The 17,480-nt window shown below is 39.1% G+C and overlaps 1 protein-coding gene across 1 annotated transcript in view; it reads left to right on the forward strand.

Annotated features, from left to right (window-relative positions):
- LOC139315011 (arf-GAP with Rho-GAP domain, ANK repeat and PH domain-containing protein 3-like) overlaps nt 1–17,480 on the forward strand; it is an 87,609-nt gene that overhangs the window by 19,994 nt on the left and 50,135 nt on the right. Inside the window, exons 6-8 of the mRNA XM_070941035.1 lie at nt 1,573–1,655; nt 2,694–2,729; nt 10,787–10,850. Coding sequence (XP_070797136.1) covers nt 1,573–1,655; nt 2,694–2,729; nt 10,787–10,850 — 183 coding nt within the window. The remainder of the gene's footprint in view (nt 1–1,572; nt 1,656–2,693; nt 2,730–10,786; nt 10,851–17,480) is intronic.

The following is a 17,480-nucleotide window of genomic DNA, read 5'->3' on the forward strand; positions in this document are numbered from 1 at the left end:
TGGTAGAGAGGAGAGATTGCTTTCAGTTCCAGCAGCAGACTCAGAGCTTAATACAGACAAAGAGAACTTCCTCTATACAGGGCAGTTAAACTAAGCCTAAGCCAAGCCCAGGCTCCAAGCTGTTTCAGCTCCCAAACAGCCCTCATTGGCTGACTTAGTTTCTATGCAACTTAGTTACATTGGCTGACCTTGTTACCATGTCCTATTCCAGCCAATCCCCCATGACTGACCTTTTGCCATCTCTATCCCAGTTTGTGAATATTCTGGCATCCTTGACAAGTTCTCTTCTTTGATCCCAGTAGCAATGAATCTCTTAAAGAGCCAGATAAAATATCAGTCAAACTTTTCAATACATGAAAAGAGGCTAAATAAGATCAAGATGAAGAAATATAAATGAAAAAGCCAGAAACAAGCCAAGGTCACATAGTACAGATCTGGTTATACATGAATAGCATCAGAAAAGCTTACGCATGACTGAGCAAAGAACTGCTGGAAACAATGAGAGCTGCAAGAAATTGGTTTGCAGAAATCAGGGGTGTCTCCCCCCCCCCCGCCCCATGAGCCCATTTCCTGCTAGTTGCTTGCATTTGTGGGGGGAATTCCTTGTTCTGTGAGATCTCAGTCTCAGAAGTTATTTTCTCTTGCTTGTTACACTGTCATCGTTTAATGTTTACTAGGAGCCCAAAGAGAAAGACAGGAAGATCCAGCAATTTCTCCAATCAATGGGCTCCTTCTTGATGGAATTTGCAATCCAGCTTTGTCCCTACCTGTTTGCTGTGAATTTATAAAATCACAGCAAGATTTGTCACTCTCCAATAGGCAGCTTTACATTATTGCCAACCATAACCTGGATCAATATATCTCCTAGGTCCCCACAGAGAAAGTCTCAGGTGAGACTGCCCTAACAATGAAATGTCCCAAGAGCTTCTCTATGTCTTTCCACTGTATCCGGATGACTATCTTCTGAACATGTATCTGAAGTCATTGCAGTTGCTCCCTATTGGTCAAAAAGACATTTGTATAGGTATTCATGGGATTTCTCATGAATGGGGAGCCCAGTTTCACTCAGACCCACACCTGTGTGTGGCTTAATTGGCAAGCTGTTGCAACTCCTAGCTACAATGCTGCAAGATAGTGCAAGATAGTCTGGGGTCTCTTCTTTTATATGGCACTACAAATTTAATTCACAGGTCTTGGTTGAGGCATCCTATGGAAATGAATCCTGTGACAAAAAGTAATCTTAAGTTATTGAACAAGAGCATTTTAAATAAAAGTAAGGAAATAGAAAAGTTAAGTCCCTAAATTGAATGTTGTCTTTCTCAAGAACCCAGAAATAGTCTTGAGTTTTTGTTGAATTGGTATAATAGATTACATATGCAAGTGACTAAAGCTATTTCAAGTATGCTTATATAGAGAAAAAATATTTCCACTTTATTAAGCTTGAATAGTAATTGTCTAGTCAAATGTCCTGGATGAAGTGAAATAAAGATGGACAATGATTTACCTGATTCACACTATAACCCTTTCTTTATATCTATGAATTGAGGTTGTCTTTCTATTGTACACCTCTAGAGTGTCAAGCCACAGCGAGAGTGGCTACTGGATACGGCCAAGGTTTACCTGGGGATCCGAAAAAAACTGAAACCACCTTCACGGCAAGTGACTATCAGATGCAATATTTACAGCTTGGTAGATATCCAAATGTCAAAACTGTCCAAGCACTGATTACTATTCTTTATACTGGAGATCCTCAACTTATAACCACAATTGAGCCCAAAATTTCTGTTGTTAAGTGAGACAGTTGTTAAGTAAATTTTGTCCCATTTTATGACCTTTCTTTCCACAATTGTTAAGTGAATTGTTGCAGTTGTTAAGTTAATAACATTGTTAAGTGAATCTGGCTTCTCCATTGACTTGGCTTGTCAGAAAGTCGCAAAAGGAGATCACATGACCCTGAGACACTGCAATTGTCATAAAGACAATTGCCAAGTGTCTGAATTTTGATTATGTGACCGTGATGCTGCTGCAATGGTTTGAAATGTGAAAAATGGCCATCAGTCACTTTTTTCAGTGCCATTGTTACTTTCAACAGTCACTAAACAAACTACAGGACTATCTGTAGTTTTATGCATAGAACATAGTAAGTTCCAGTTCTGCCAAGAAGCCTTAATATGCATTTCCCATAATTTAATACATGAAATGAAACAACAGCAAAAAAAAAAAAAAAAAAAAGCAAAGGGACAAGACATCTGGAAAGCTTTTGCATTTCTCTGTGAAGATACATTCTTAGCTTCTTTGTGTTTGATGGGGCAACTTTTTCTGTTCCCTAGAATCATCCTTTGCCTTTGTGCTTGTATGTGGTACAGAAGATGGTCAAGCACCTTAAAGTATGTCCAAAACAGGAAAAATCAACCTGATTTGGGGACAGAGAGAAGTTTTAAGGAGTGAAATGTCTTAATTGCCTGCATGGCTCAGGGTACCTTTTATCGCTCCAATCTTTCCACACGCAAAAAAGAAAGAAAAGCATTACTATCAACAAAATTTTCTATCAAGAATTTAGGGATTACAGGTTTGGGGATGTGGTTGTTTATTTAAGTGCCTATAGAATAGCCCCAGATGTGTTTAGTTTCAGCTCATTAGTTTGTTTAAACTATAATAATACTATAATCATACTGTATTTCTCACTATTACAGATGGGGGTTTACTCTAATTCTTCAAAAACAGCAATTGTGAGTATCTTTCACAAAAACATGATCAGTGAAGTGAATATAAACCTAAAGTTATATAATTCTGCACCTAAAATTAAACATACAACTTAAAATACAGTGCATTATAATCCAATATTATCTACAATATTATCTAGAAAAAATTCTGGGGTTGGGTAGTTTGGGACTTGAATCTTACAATGCATACTGAAGACTGTCCATTATAAGAATACAGAATATCAGAATTGGAAGGGATTTTGGAGGTCTTCTAGTCCAACCCCCTGTTCAAGCACTGACCACGCTTATTTCTACATTCAGTTTGTTCTTTCTTCTTGGGGCTTTTCTCATCTCAAGCACAAAGAAGTTGAGAAAGGAATGACAGTAGAATTCACAAATATTGTTTCATCTCATTTATACAATGGTAGATAATGTCCTTACCATATTTTGATTGGCTGCATTTCAATCTACGAATGTCACCATTCAAAATTTAATGCACAGTTTCTATTATTGATGAAAACCCTTGGTGAGTTAATGCTCCTGGTTACGCTGAAGATGTAGGCAGTATAACTAGTAAATATTCAACTTTAAAAGATGGAAACAATGATGGTATACTATTTTCTACTTTCAGAGATGTAGTTTATTATGCTGTCGTAAAAGATTTAAAGAAGTTTAAATACATAGTTTCTTTGATAAGCTAAATGTGGGAGAACTGCAACATCTCCAGGATGATGATCATTCATGACTTCCTTTTTTAAAAATAATTTTACTAAATATTATAATTTATAATATAAATATGTTCATATATTTATTTTGTATTGTTTTCATTTTTTTGTTTTTATGATGTATGCCACCTAGAGTCACTTGTTGAGATGAGTGGCTATAGAATTCAAATAAAAAAACAATAAAAACTAATACAAATTTTAAAAGATAGAATGTACAGAAAAGAAAGAAATAAGGAAAAATACAATTAGAAAAGAAAGAAAAATAAGAATATGATAAAAGGAAAAGTAATATATAAAGAAGTGATTTCCTATCTTCAAGTATAAACAATTTTAGTAACATCACCTTTTCTTAAAATCAACAGTTGCTTCTTCCTATATCCCATTTTTATCTATAAACAAATCCATAAAGCATATTTATTTCAATTCTGACATCAGCAAAAACTATCAGTAGTAGTACTGATGTTTTCTATTATTTTCTGTGACTCTCGCAAATATCATACTCAAGAAATGAGGTTTTGACAATCAGGTAGTGACTTTTAATAATGAGCAGTTTTCTGGGTTTATTCCTCCCTTCTTTTCAAATGCGGAGGAAATTCTGACTGAGGGAATAGCAGTTATCTCTCTCAACATGGCAATTAGAAAAAGGCAGAAGAGAAACAAGAGAAAAAGGAGGGGCAAGCAAGGAGGCATTTTTCAGAGACTCGGGAATCATGGGGTAAGAAAATCTCCCTTCCCCTTGCTGTATTTGACAAATGGTTGTCCAGTCTCTTCTTGAAGGCCTCCAGTGATGAAGCACCCACAACTTCCGAAGGCAAACTGTTCCATTGATTGACTGTTCTCACTATCAGAAAATTTCTCCTTATTTCTAGGTTGAATCTCCCCTTGATCAGTTTCCATCCATTATACCTTGTCTGGCCTTCAGGTGCTTTGGAAAATAGGTTGTCCTCTTCCTCTCTGTGACAGCCCCTCAAATTTTGGAACACTGCTATCATGTCACCCCGCTCCTTCTTCTTCACTAGACTAGCCATGCCCAGTTCTTGCAACCATTCGTTATATGTTTTAGCCTGCAGTCCCCTAATCATCTTTGTTGCTCTTCTCTGCACTCTTTCTAGAGTCTCAACATCTTTTTTATAGTGTGGTGACCAAAACTGGATACAGTATTCTAGGTGTGGCCTTACTAAGGCTTTATAGAGTGGTACTAGTACTTCACGTGACTTTGATTCAATCTCTCTATTAATGCAACTTAGAATTTCATTTAACTAATCTTCGCTCACTCATAAATAAGATAGAAGAACTGCTCCTTTTAAATAAGAACAACTCAGACTTTTACAACTCAGCAGCCCTCTGTTTCATTGAAACCTAACTGGATGATTCAGTTAATGATAGCTGCTTGCAAATCCCAGGATTTCAGATTCATAGAGCAGATACAATTGCAGAAACATCCCATAAAAAGAAGGGTAGAAGTATCTGCTTCTGTATTAAGAACTGATGGTGTAAAAATGTCACTAAACTAAAGACGTTTTGTGATGTGGACTTAGAGACACTATTTATCAATTGCATACCCTATAATTCCCCCCAAGAGTTTTCTTCATTCATCCTAGTTGGGGTCTACATATTACCCCAAGTTTGCATAAACAAGGCATTGCAAACCTTAATTGACCAAATCCTGTGAGCTGAACAGAGATCTCCAGGCTCCCTACTCATTGTATTAGATTTTAATAGTACCAACCTAAACCAAGAGCTTCCAAGATACATTCAGCATGTCAACTATCTCACTAGAGGCAAGAATATTATAGACTACTAAAATAAAAGATGCCAATTGCTCTCTGCCAAGAACTGCTGTGGGACACTCTGATCACTGTATGATCCACCTTCTACCTGTTTATAGAAAAAGGCTTAAAATCATAAAACCAATAGGTAAAACAATGAAGTCTTAGACTGAAGAGGCAAAGTTAAAGCTACAGGCTTGCCTCGACTGCACAGACTGGAATGTTTTTGAAGCTGCCTCAGTGAACTTGGATGAACTGTAACATATGTTAGCTTTTGTGACAACTTATGTATGTTAACCAAAACTTTATGCATCTACAGTAATAATAAAACTTGGTTCACAGCTAAGCTCAAACATCTATGTTGTGCCAAAGAGGAAACCTACAGGAAAGAGGATAGAAAACTGTACAATCAGGCCAGGGATATATTAACAAAGGAGATCAGGGCAGATAAAATAAGCTACTCTGAAAAGCTGAGTAATCAACTCTCCACAAATGAACCAGCAAATGTGTGAAAAAGCCTTAAAATATCACTGGCCAAAACAAACCTCCCTCCCTTGTGGAAGAGAATCAGTAACTGGCAGATTACCTGAATGGTTTCTACTTTAAGTTTGAGAGGAGACCACTGTCAACTATCACTACCTTCTCCATCTCAGATATACCAACAACAGCTCCTACATCCAACTCCATCCCTCTGGATCCCCTATCTCTGGTTATCAGAGAAAAAGATGTGCAAGGTCTACTTCACAGACAAAAGGATGGAAAAGCACCAGGACCAGACAGGGTAATTCCCTCTTGCTTGATTGGACCCCATCTTCACCCACATTTTTAATAAATAACTGGAAATGTGCTCTGTCCCTTCTTGCTTCAAATGCTCTACTACCATTCTGGTGCCCAAGGAGTTGAATGACTATAGACCGGTGGCTTTGATATCCATAGTTATGAAAACTTTCAAAAGGTTAGTGTTGGCCTTCCTGAAAGCCATCACAGATATGCTGCAAGACCCCTATTTGCCTACAGTGCAAATAGATTGGCAGATGATGCTGTCAATATGGCACTGCACTACATCTTACAACATCTTGAATCCCCAAAGAACTATGTAAGAGTCCCTTTTGTAGACTTCAGCTTGACATTCAACACCACCATTCCTGAAATCCAGCTCTCTAAACTGCCTTAGCTAGCTGTGCCTACACTTGTAGATGGATTGTAAGATTTTTAATGAATAGGAAGCAGCAGGTGAAGCTAGGGATATTCACACCAAATACCTGCTCAATTAGCATAGGAGCCCCCTAGGGCTATGTGTTCTCTCCATTACTCTTTCTATATACCAATGACTGCATCCCAAAGGATCCCTCTGTTAAAATATTGAAGTTTGCAGATAATAAAACAGTCATTGGTTTTATTTAAAATGATGGTGAGTCTGCATATAGATGAGAGGTAGACAAACTGGCCCTGTGATGCAGCTACCGTGTTTTCCCCAAAATAAGACCTATCCCGAAAATAAACCCTAGCTTAATTTTTAAGTGTGCACTGAATATAAGCGCTACCCAAAAAATAAGCCCTAGTGAATATCATCATCAGCCTGGGGACGAGGGTAAGTGTGGCCAGCACAGGAAGTGGTGAGCGACAGTTTGCACGCCACCAGGCCTGGAGCTCGGGTTTTGTTCAGGCTGCTGCTATGACAAGGCACAAGGCCCTGTGGTGCATTGGCATCACCTCCCCCCCACCCCCCCACGCAGCCTCTGCCTGTTAATGGTGCTGCTATCTGTTGGAATCGCTGCCTCCATTAAATTGGGTGTCAACCTGGCCCACAGTCTCTCCACTTGCCTACAACCACAATGGGACAAAAGCCCATGCAGGCTTGCCTCCCCCCACACCTTTTCCTGGGCCTACTGCACCTGCTGCTGCTGGTCTCATGCTTTCAGGCACCCTCCTGAGCTGCTCCTCTCTGGCATAGGGCAAATCGGCCCAGATTTACCATATGACTTCCAGAGTGCTTTTCCCTGCCACTGCCAGGGCCTCTTCGCAAGCAGACCAAGTGGAGTCATACTGCCTGCAACTCCCTCGGCATCTTTAGCCAAGCCCAGGCTGCTACCCAGCAGCCCCCATTAGCTTAATTTCCATTGGAGCTGCCCCATGCATCCCACAAGCCAGGCAGCATGCACACCTTTGCTGTCTGGCAGGTGGAGGGATGCAGTTTCACCCCCTGCCACCTGTCTCACCTCATCTTGTGGTGGCAGCACTGACCCACTGGATGGGCTGGGCTGGGGGAAGTTGAGGCGGCAGCAGCAGAGCAACTGCAGGTGTGGTAGAGGCTGAGGGCAATATGGGCAGCATGCACCACTGGTGACCACTGGCAAAGGGGCCCTGGCAGACCAGTGGTGAGGGAAGGCACACTGGAGGTCATAGATCTCGGCCGATTTACCCCACACCAGGCAGGAGCAGCCCAACAGAGCAGCTGAGAGCCCAAAGGCAGCATGGGCAACATGGCTCCACTGGCGACCGCTGGCAAAGGGGCCCTGGTAGGCCAGCAGCAAGGGAAGGCATTCCGGAGATCATAGATCTGAGCCGAATCACCCCAAACCAGGCAGGAGCAGCCCAGCAAGGCAGCTGAGAGCAGCATGGCTAGGAGAGTGAAGAGCCCCAGTGAGGCCAGCTGCAGCAAGTGCAGCATGCCCAGCAGCTGGTCAGATACATGGGGGAGGCAATCCTGATGTGCCATGTGGTCTTGTGCCCTTTCATGGCTTCAGGCAAGCCAAGAGACAGTGGGATGGATTGACACCTGAATTAATGGAAGCAAGTGATTCCAACACATGGCAGCACCGGCAGCAGGCAGAGGCAAGGGGAAGGGGCAGTCGATCCTTTTGTGCTGCATGGCCTACTGCCTTGTCGTAGCAGCAGCCTGAGCAAGACCCAAGCTCCAGTGTTCCAGCAGCAGCAGGGCCAGCTGGCAGGGCAGGGCAGAAGCTGGGATGCGCTGAGAGCTTGGTCCATTGTGGCCATGGGCAAGCAGATGGTAGGACAGAGGGGGCTGGCCTGACAGTAGCAGTGCTCCCATTCGTGTCAACCCCCACACTCAGCACTTCCTGTACATCAAAAAAAATAAGACTTACCCCAAAAATAAGGCCTAGCACTTATTTTGGAGCCCGAAAAAATATAAAACTGGGTCTTATTTTCAGTAAAACAGTAGAACAGCCTGGAGCTGAACACTTAAAACTTTAGAGATGATAGTAGATTTTAGAAGAAGCTCTCCTATTCTACCTTCTCTTACAATATTACCCTGTTTCCCCCAAAATAAGACATCCCCTGATAATATGCCCAATCAGGCTTTTGAGCACATGGCAATAAGGCCAAGTGCTTATTTCAGGGTTCAAAAAAATATAAGACATGGTCTTATTTTCAGGGAAACATGGTAGGCAACACAGTATCAACAGTAGAGACCTTCAAGTTTCTACATTCCATTATCTCCAAGGACTTGAAATAGAGACTTAATATTAGAATTATCACTAAAAAGGTGCAACAAAGAATGTTCTTCCTGCATCAACTCAGAAAGCTCAGATTGCCCAAGGATCTGCTGATACAGTTCTACAGAGGAATTATTGAGTCTGTCATTTGTATCTCAATAACTGTCTGGTTTGGCACAGCAACGAAACAGGACAGACACAGATTTTAACAGAAAGTTAGGACTGCAGAAAAAAACAATTGCAACCAGCCTGCCTTCCATTTAGGATCTATATACTGCACAAACCAGAAAGAGGACTGAGAAAATAACTACAGACCTCTCAAATCCTGGACATGATGTATTTCAACTTCTACTATAGAGAATTACATGCCAAAACAACTAGACACAAAGATAGTTTTTCCCCTGTGCCATCACTCTGCAGAACAGTTAATTCGCCACAGCACTGTCTCATTTCTCATCTTTTCTCATCTTCTCATCTTGCCTGCTATCATCTCCTATTGGTTTCTTATGATTTATCGATTGTTGTTTGAATTCTATTTTATTCTAAAAATTACCAGAGATAATGACATATTTATTTTAACCTTGGTCAAATAAACCAGATTTATATTCCTTATTTCTATTTCTAACAATCTTAATCTTAAATTTGTTCAAATACTTTTGTACAATTTGATTTTATTTTTCATTTTTCTTTGTCCCTTCTCAAAAGATCCTTTAAAATAGAAAAATTACCCAAGTTGTGGTCCTTGGTTTATTGTTTCTATATCCCTTTTAATTATTAAATCATCAGCTGATGACTTTTGTATGTCCAATGTAACATCTTTTCCCATATCATTCTTGTAGCCTGTCATTTATAAATCTACATTCAATTCTAGATCTTGCTAGATCTTCCATAACATCTTTTAGACACAGTCTCTCCATAGAGGCAAATATCATCTGAATCCATTGTTCAAAAATATCTTTCAATATGTCCATTAGAATATTTTGTTTGCTGTAATTGTACGTCAACTGCATGTGTTCCATTAATTGTAATCTTTAATACCCTCTAGTTCCCTCTAGTGTCCAATTTTTAAAATCTTATTTTATGGGGTTTTTTTATTCAAAACAAAAACATGTTTCCACAGGAAGGATTCTTAATAATTAATAATTAATTCCACAATCTTATTTCAAATTTATCTGGCCCCTTAGTCTGTCCATAATTTTCTAAAATCAAAGTTTTAATTTCCCACAAGTTGTAATGGTATGTGGGAAGGACCTTGGGAGAGGGGGCAAAGAGATGCTGCCTAGGTCACAGTCAGATAAGGGACAGCATAGCCTGCAGCTGGATGATGGGCAGGGCAAAGGCTCAGAAGGAACCCTCCCTAGTTTTTAAAGCTATAAAGGAAATATGCAAAATTGATTTCAGCCTTACCAGGTAGACCAGACAAGAAATACAACCAAATAAGCTAATTCTAATTTATTGTAAAGCTACATGAATAGAATTTTGCAAGTCTGAAACTACAATTTCTTGCCGTCATCTTTACAGCTGAGAAATTAGGAAGGGTCCCTTCTGAGCTTCCTGCCCCACCCACTATCCAATTGTGAGCTATGCTGTCTCTTATCTGACCATTCTGTAAGCAGCATCTTTCCTACATACCATTATACAAGTGCTCCAGACCGCAAAATAGCAGGCTTTAGTGGATTTAGAGACAAGGAAATAGCCATCTTGTTCAAACAACAGTTGCAGCTTTGAAAGGACACTAAGTTCACATAACTTCCTTCTAATCACTTAAGAAAATAGCTCGTTAATTAGTTTTAACCTATTAGAAACCTTTGGATCAAGAAGTTTGACAGCTTTGAAGGGTAAATTTCCTTTAATCTTTAATAAAAGAAAGTTATAACTACAAGTTCAGGGGAAAAAATGGAATACTATTCATGAGTTCATAAAGATCAGCAATAACAATAGTTATTTTCTTGGCTGCTTTTAGAAAATCCTGGGCACTTCTCATGTTCCATTAGTGAGTTCTTTCTCTGGAAAAACTCAGACTTTTTTGTAGCTGCTCTGGTGAATCCTATGCTATTTGTTGAATTAGAGAAGTTAATGAGACAAAGATCACCAGAATTGACAGTAATTGTCAAGTGTTTATTCTGTAGGTATTTAACATGCACAGGGCAATCGGAGTTATGGGACTGGGTCACCAGCATTCTGAAAGCTCAGGTAAGTAATGAAAAAAAGGAATATATATCATTAGTCATGCTCTATTAATAAGATAGGCATAATTGATTATGAAGGTAATATGATAGTGATAGCTTGAATATGCTGGTTCATCTCCAGAAAGGAAATTTGCTGGATAAAGGTTATTATTATACTTTTCTTCATAGTCAACATTTTTATTGAATTATAAAGTTTCATAAAATACAAAGTAAATAGAAAAGGGGGGTGGAAAGGAAAGGAGAAGAGTGGAAAGAAAAAAAGAAACAGAAACCTTGACTTCTGACTCTCTATTACAGTAAAATAAGGCATTAACATCAAATCACAATTTTTTGCATTTCTATAAAAATCTATCAGTCTAATAGGTAAAACCCAAAGTCAGAGTTTCATTCTTTTCCACATCAACTATGAAGTTCAGAAGCAGTCTCCATGTGGAAACAAAAGTACTTATCTTTAATTGAAGTAGTCATTTTTGCCATTTCAGCCAACTCCATCAGCTATTGTTATACTTTTCTTAATGAAATGTACTTTAATTGCTGACAGAAAAGGAGAGCCATGGACAAAATGAATCCTACTCATACATCAACAGATTTCAAGTATGAAAGTAAAAGGGTCAGAAATAAATACTTCCCATTCACCTTACATATATACTTTTGTATGTATAAATTGTTGCATGTAAATGCATCTCTCTACGAATTCTAACTTGGATGTTTTGCAATGAAATCACCATTTGACATTTTTTAATCAAAAAATTAGAATCAGTCAGGAGAGTTCAGTAGGAATATTCTTAACAAATTTTCTCTCTAAATGGACTGTGGTAATTAGCTAACCTAAGAACCTGAGAAAAGAAGAAGCATAAAATAAAAAGCATAAAAGGCAGAATCTTAACAATTGAAGATGGAGATCAATAAATAAATTGGACTGGACAGTCATAATTTTCAGTGCTTATAGAGTTCCTGCCTGAAAACAACCTGGCATGAACTGGAAGCAAGTCCTTGAAGAAAACATTAAAGAATTGGAATAGTGAGTGGCAATGAGGTAGATATTTATATATCAGAAAAAGCTGGTGCTATAACAGGAATTGGAAGACAAAGGAACTCTCCATAATTAAGAATCAAACAAAGGAGCACATTCAATGGACAATAGTCTGTCACAAAAGCGAGAGATGCAGAATGTACTCTGTACCACTGGAACTAAAAAACAGACTCTTGCAGAAAAAACTGGCTTCAAGCCTTCAGACAAAAAAGAAAAAGAAAAAAAAAAGACCCTGAGGAACAGGAGACAAGACTGGTTTACTGAAGAGCAGAAGAGATATACTGCACCTCACAAGAAAACAAAAGGTTGTAGTAATTGTGATTTACTGTTCCAAAGAACTGAAAAGTAAATACCAACCAGAGTCCCTGACTGGTTTATGGAAGGTACTCTTTGCCTAAACTGAAGATCAGTTATCAAAATAATAAAATAACTTGTAAATCCATTGACAATTATACCTTCCTATTAATCCATGTAGTAATCCATGATTATTGAAGTTGTAAGAAGAAAGCTCAAAGAGGCTCAGGTGGTATTCTCATCCATTCTTTTACATGGAAGAGGACTAGAAAAACAAGACTACTAAAATTAGATGACAAGCAAATCATACTGATGGAAAGCTGTCTGCCTGTCTCAAACATCATGGATAAAAGGTTCTGAGAAAAGATGTTTTGAGAGGAATACATTTTTAAAAGAGAAAGATTCAGATAAATTTCTTACAGTCCTGTTCAGGCAGAATGCCTCATTTGTATATTTCTGAACCAGTGGTGGGATTCAATTTTTTTAACAACCTGGGGGTGTATTTGCCTGGGGAAGAAACTTTCTAGCAGATGCCTTGTCCAGAATGCCTCAGTGTAATAGTACCAAGAAGAAGGTGGTGGACGTCATCATCCCTGCCAATCAAATAGCATCACTGGTCACCACCAGAGCTCAGCACAAAGCACTGCCAGATTTGTCTAAGGACATGATCTGGGAATAAAAATAGCCCTGCTCCAAGATGAATGGTTCTTAAAAAAACAAGGAAAACATGTGCCTGCATGATGGACTTGCATGGGTGGGCAGCAAACTGTATGTGCCAGCCAGCCAAAGGCTCTTAGTTTTGCAGAGGAGCCATGACTGTAAAATCACAGGACATTTTGTTTTCATTAAAACCCTATACCTGATCCAGCATCAATTTTGGTGGTGGGTCATGAAAAAGGATGTAGAAGCTACATGGCTAGTTGGCCTATATGTGCAGTAGCAAAAGGGATGGTGGGCAAGCCATGGGGGCTATTACAACAGGTGGCTAACCCATCAGCATCCTGGAAAGAAATCTCCATGGATTTCATTGTTGAGCTACCTGAAAGCTCTGGGAACACAGTGACAAGTATATTTCATGGTGTGTCCAAAGATCCTCTCTGCACAAACCCTGGTGTAGGGTCTCCTGTTTGACAGGGGTGGGAGTGGGGGGTGGACTAGAAAACCTCCACGATCCCTTCCAACTTTATTATTTTGTACTGTTGTGTTAATTTGTCAGATTACTATACCTGTTTCTCTTTGAGTAGAAGCAACTTTTGATCTTTGATGACAAAGTAGCGTTCCTGAAATTTGTTCCCCAGAAGCTTGGCCAATTCCTCACGGCATTTCAAAAGACCATATTTTGGGCTCTCACATTTAGTATCTACAGCAAAATAGAGACATTGGGAATAAGTTTTACAAAGAGAACTTATATTTCAAATACATATACCAGGCAAATTAGTTATAGAATCATTATTTAGTAGTTATGTGACAGATGTGTGATATCTTTTTAATTTCACAATTCTTTGCTGAATCTGAATATCTTTTTCTAAAGAAAGATGGCAATGGGAATAAACACATCCTGTGGCGCTCCTGAAGATGGAGCTGGATTCTGCTGTTAAGTGATTATGCCCTGGTGAAACACTGAAGGGTCACCCAGCACCCGAGTGATGACATAGGAGCTCTGCCACACCGAGTGATTTTAAACACAATATACAAAGAAATATAAAACAAATCCTAAGAAAGAAATCCTGCAGCCTCCAATCTTGGTGCCTTTCCTCCATTTCAGGAGCAATGTAAAGCAAAATGTTTTGAAATGGAAGCTTATCAAAGAGAGATCCAATCTAGAATTAAGGAGATTTCCTGTCAAATTAATCAATTAATCAATGGAACAGCTTGCCTCTTTGAGTTGTGGGTGCTCCATTGCTGGAGATTTTCAAAAAAAGATGGGACAATCATTTGCCTGGAATGGAATAGCTTCTCCTGCTTGAGCAGGGGGTTGGACTGGAAGACTTCAAAGGTCCCTTCCACTCTGTTATTCTGTTATTGTGTTAATTCTTGAGTAAATACAATCATCAACATCAAAAGGATTTCACATTGCTGTTTTAGTGGGAGATGATAGATACTGGAAAACATGCATTGTACTATTTATTCCTCCTCCATAAAATACTTTTGGACATACTCTTTTATATTATCAGGCCAGCTAGGCCAATACTAGGCAAGACAGGAATGCTATAGAAAATGTTCTGATGGTTTTAAAAACAGTAACAAGTATATTTGTCTCTTAAATAATAGGCTCACACACCTGTGAAAAGACAGCTTCCTTCCTCGATGGACAACTTTTTCACAAGTAAATATGCAGAGCTGGGTTTTGGTAACTTGCACCATTGCAGGGCCTGCTCTAGAACTTTCTCCTTGGGATGCAAAGGACGCTCTGAAAAATGATGTTCAGAAAAAGAGTCCAAAGTTTAGTATATGCGGGTATCAGGAGGCATCCAGGAAAATAAACATCAGAAGTATGTTAAGGATGTGGTATACTATATCTTTATGCCAGGGAGAACAGAATATCTAATGGAAAAATTGACCCAGACCCTTGAAGTTGAAAGGGACTGGATGAAGAAGAACAAACTCAGATTTAATCCCAAAACAGAATTAGTGTGTCTGCAGAAGAACTCTCAGATGTCAAGAAAATACTGTATTCTCTTTTGCTCTCGATGGGATGGCACACACCCTGCAGAAGATGCAATATCTGGACTTCAGGTTGACGTCGAGGCGGGATCGGACACACGGCAGGATCGGACATGTGAAGTGGTCTCCATGCTCCCGTGCTGAGTTCGTCCTGTTTATGGGCTCCAGAGGGAGCCAAAGCTGCCCTGTATGGGCAGTGAACTAAAGACTGGCACCCTGCGAGGTCAAGGAGAGTCTCAGCTCTCTTGTCTGGCCCGGGGTTCTTTTTCCCTCTCAGCCATGGCAAGAAGAAGAGGCAGCTAAAGATGAATGCTACAAAGCTGGGACAACCGAAGAACAACTAAGCCTGGTGCTGGAGAGAAGTAGATGAATGGTGTTGGAACTGGGGGAGAGGATTTTTCTTTTGCTCTAAATTTAACCCCAATAAACAATCTAGAGCTACTTGCTCAGAACTATGTGTTAAAGCAGCATCTAAGCATTTTGGGGCATTCAGAGGAAATACCTCTGAAGGTGGTACCAGAAATGAAGGTGCAGGAGAGTAAAATAATAGATTTTGAAATAAATAGAAAATTGGATTCCTAAATTTGGAAGATGTGGTACTGGGAAGGTATTTTAAATGCTGGAATTATTTAATTACAAAACTTATTCTACTTTTACAGCTGTTTTATAACCAAAATGACAATGGACGATGGACTAGTAAATTGAAATTTAAGTGGAGAGTGCCACCTGCTGACAAAAGGAAAAATTACAAATCTGGGAATACCTATATCAGTGGTTCTCAACCTTCCTAATGCCGCGACCCTTTAATACAGTTCCTCATGTTGTGGTGACCCCCAACCAGGGGTGGGTTCTAATTTTTTTTTACTACTGGTTCTGTGGGCATGGCTTATTTTGTGGGCGTGGCTTGGAGGTCATGTGACTGGGTGGGCGTGGCTAGCTGGTAATGTGACCGGGTGGCCATGGCTATGTGTATAGGGACTACTCAGAGGGCTGAAAAAAGTCACTTCTGACAGGTCCTCGCACTTTTGACTGGTCCTCACACTTATGGCCCTCCTCACATTTATGCCTGTGCAGCATTCTTAACAACAATGTCACTCATTTCACAACTGCTTCTCTTCAACATGGTATAAGATAGGGCAAAAAACGTAAAATGTGAGGACAGTCGTAAATTCGAGGACTGGTCAAAAGTGCAAGGACCAGTCAAAAATAACTTTTTCAGCCTCTGAGTGGTCCCTGTGCACAAAAGGAATACCCAGAGGGCTGAAAAATGTGATTTCTGACAGGTCCTCACACTTTTGACCAGTCTTCGCACTTATGACTGGTCATCATTTATGCCCATTGTAGCATTCTTAACAACCGTGTCACTCATTTCACAACTGCTTCTCTTCACCATGGTGACAAGATAGGGTGAAAAACATAAAATGTGAGGACAGTCGTAAGTTTGAGGAGTGGTCAAAAGTGTGAGGACCAGTCAAAAATAACTTTTTCAGCCCTCTGAGTAATCCATATGCACAAAAGGATACAGCAATAGAGAGGGATGAAGGAAGGAGAAGAGAGAGGGAAGAAAGGAGAGAGAGGGAAGGAAGAGAAGGGAGGAAGGAAGGGAAGGGAAATTAGAGTAGGAGTGAGGGTAAGAGAGGGAGGAAGAGAGGAGGAGAAGGAGAAAGGAAGAGGAAGTAGGGAGGAGAAGAAGCGGGGGGGAAGAAAGTAAGAAGGAAAGGAAAGAGAGAGGTGGTAGGTTTGAGGAGAAAGATTGCTGTACAGTAAAAAAGATGAAATGGAAGAAAGGCAACCCCAAACAAATATAAAGGTATTAAGATAAAGAATGAATTGTTAAACTTTAAAGAATAAAAGAGAACAAATAGGAATAAATAGCAGTAATTAGAAACACACATACAAACATACAATTTATTTTCTTTGAACAGAGTATTTGGCCGGTTCACAAATTTAAACAGTGTTTAGTCATTTCAAATAAATTTACAATTTCTATATTACCTTTTTGCCATATTTATTCCTTATCTATTTTTTAAAAAAACCAATATTACCCTTCATCCTCATCTCTAATCTTAATCAAATTCAATTTTTCCCTTCTATTCTATATTATACCCCTTCTCATTGTCATCTATTTTTATATCCATCCTCACATTGGTTAATTATGTAATATTACAGTTGTTTAATATAAATTCAACATTTTAATATAAATCAATTAGTTATATAACTATCTTTTTTGTATATTAATCAATATGAACATGAATATTCCAATTATTTCCATGCAATCCAATTTCTTACAAATCAATTAATTATATTTACCAATAATAATAAACCAAATAATTTCCCCCATATATTCCTCCAAACCACAACTTAACCATTCCTGCTTTCAACACAATATACAATTAATAGTATCTCAATTATTACAATTCCCTAGTTAAATAGAGCTTTTTTTCTTTTGTGTTTTAAAATCTTGAACTCTCCTCTTTTTCCCTAAAGAGGAACTACCTCTTTAGGGAAAATTACCTTTTCACTAAAGGTAGTTGCACCTACCTTTTTTGGTGAGGAAAAGGAAAAGAAATCTGCCTGCCTAATTTTCCAACGTTGCAGCACCAGCAAAGCCAACAGCCTGCTTTACTTTCAGTTTCATTTTTC

This window comes from Pituophis catenifer, unplaced genomic scaffold (genome assembly GCF_029215685.1).
Source record: "Pituophis catenifer annectens isolate HBS135680 unplaced genomic scaffold, rPitCat1.0.hap2 SCAF_3, whole genome shotgun sequence".
NCBI classification, from domain to species: Eukaryota; Metazoa; Chordata; class Lepidosauria; order Squamata; family Colubridae; genus Pituophis; species Pituophis catenifer.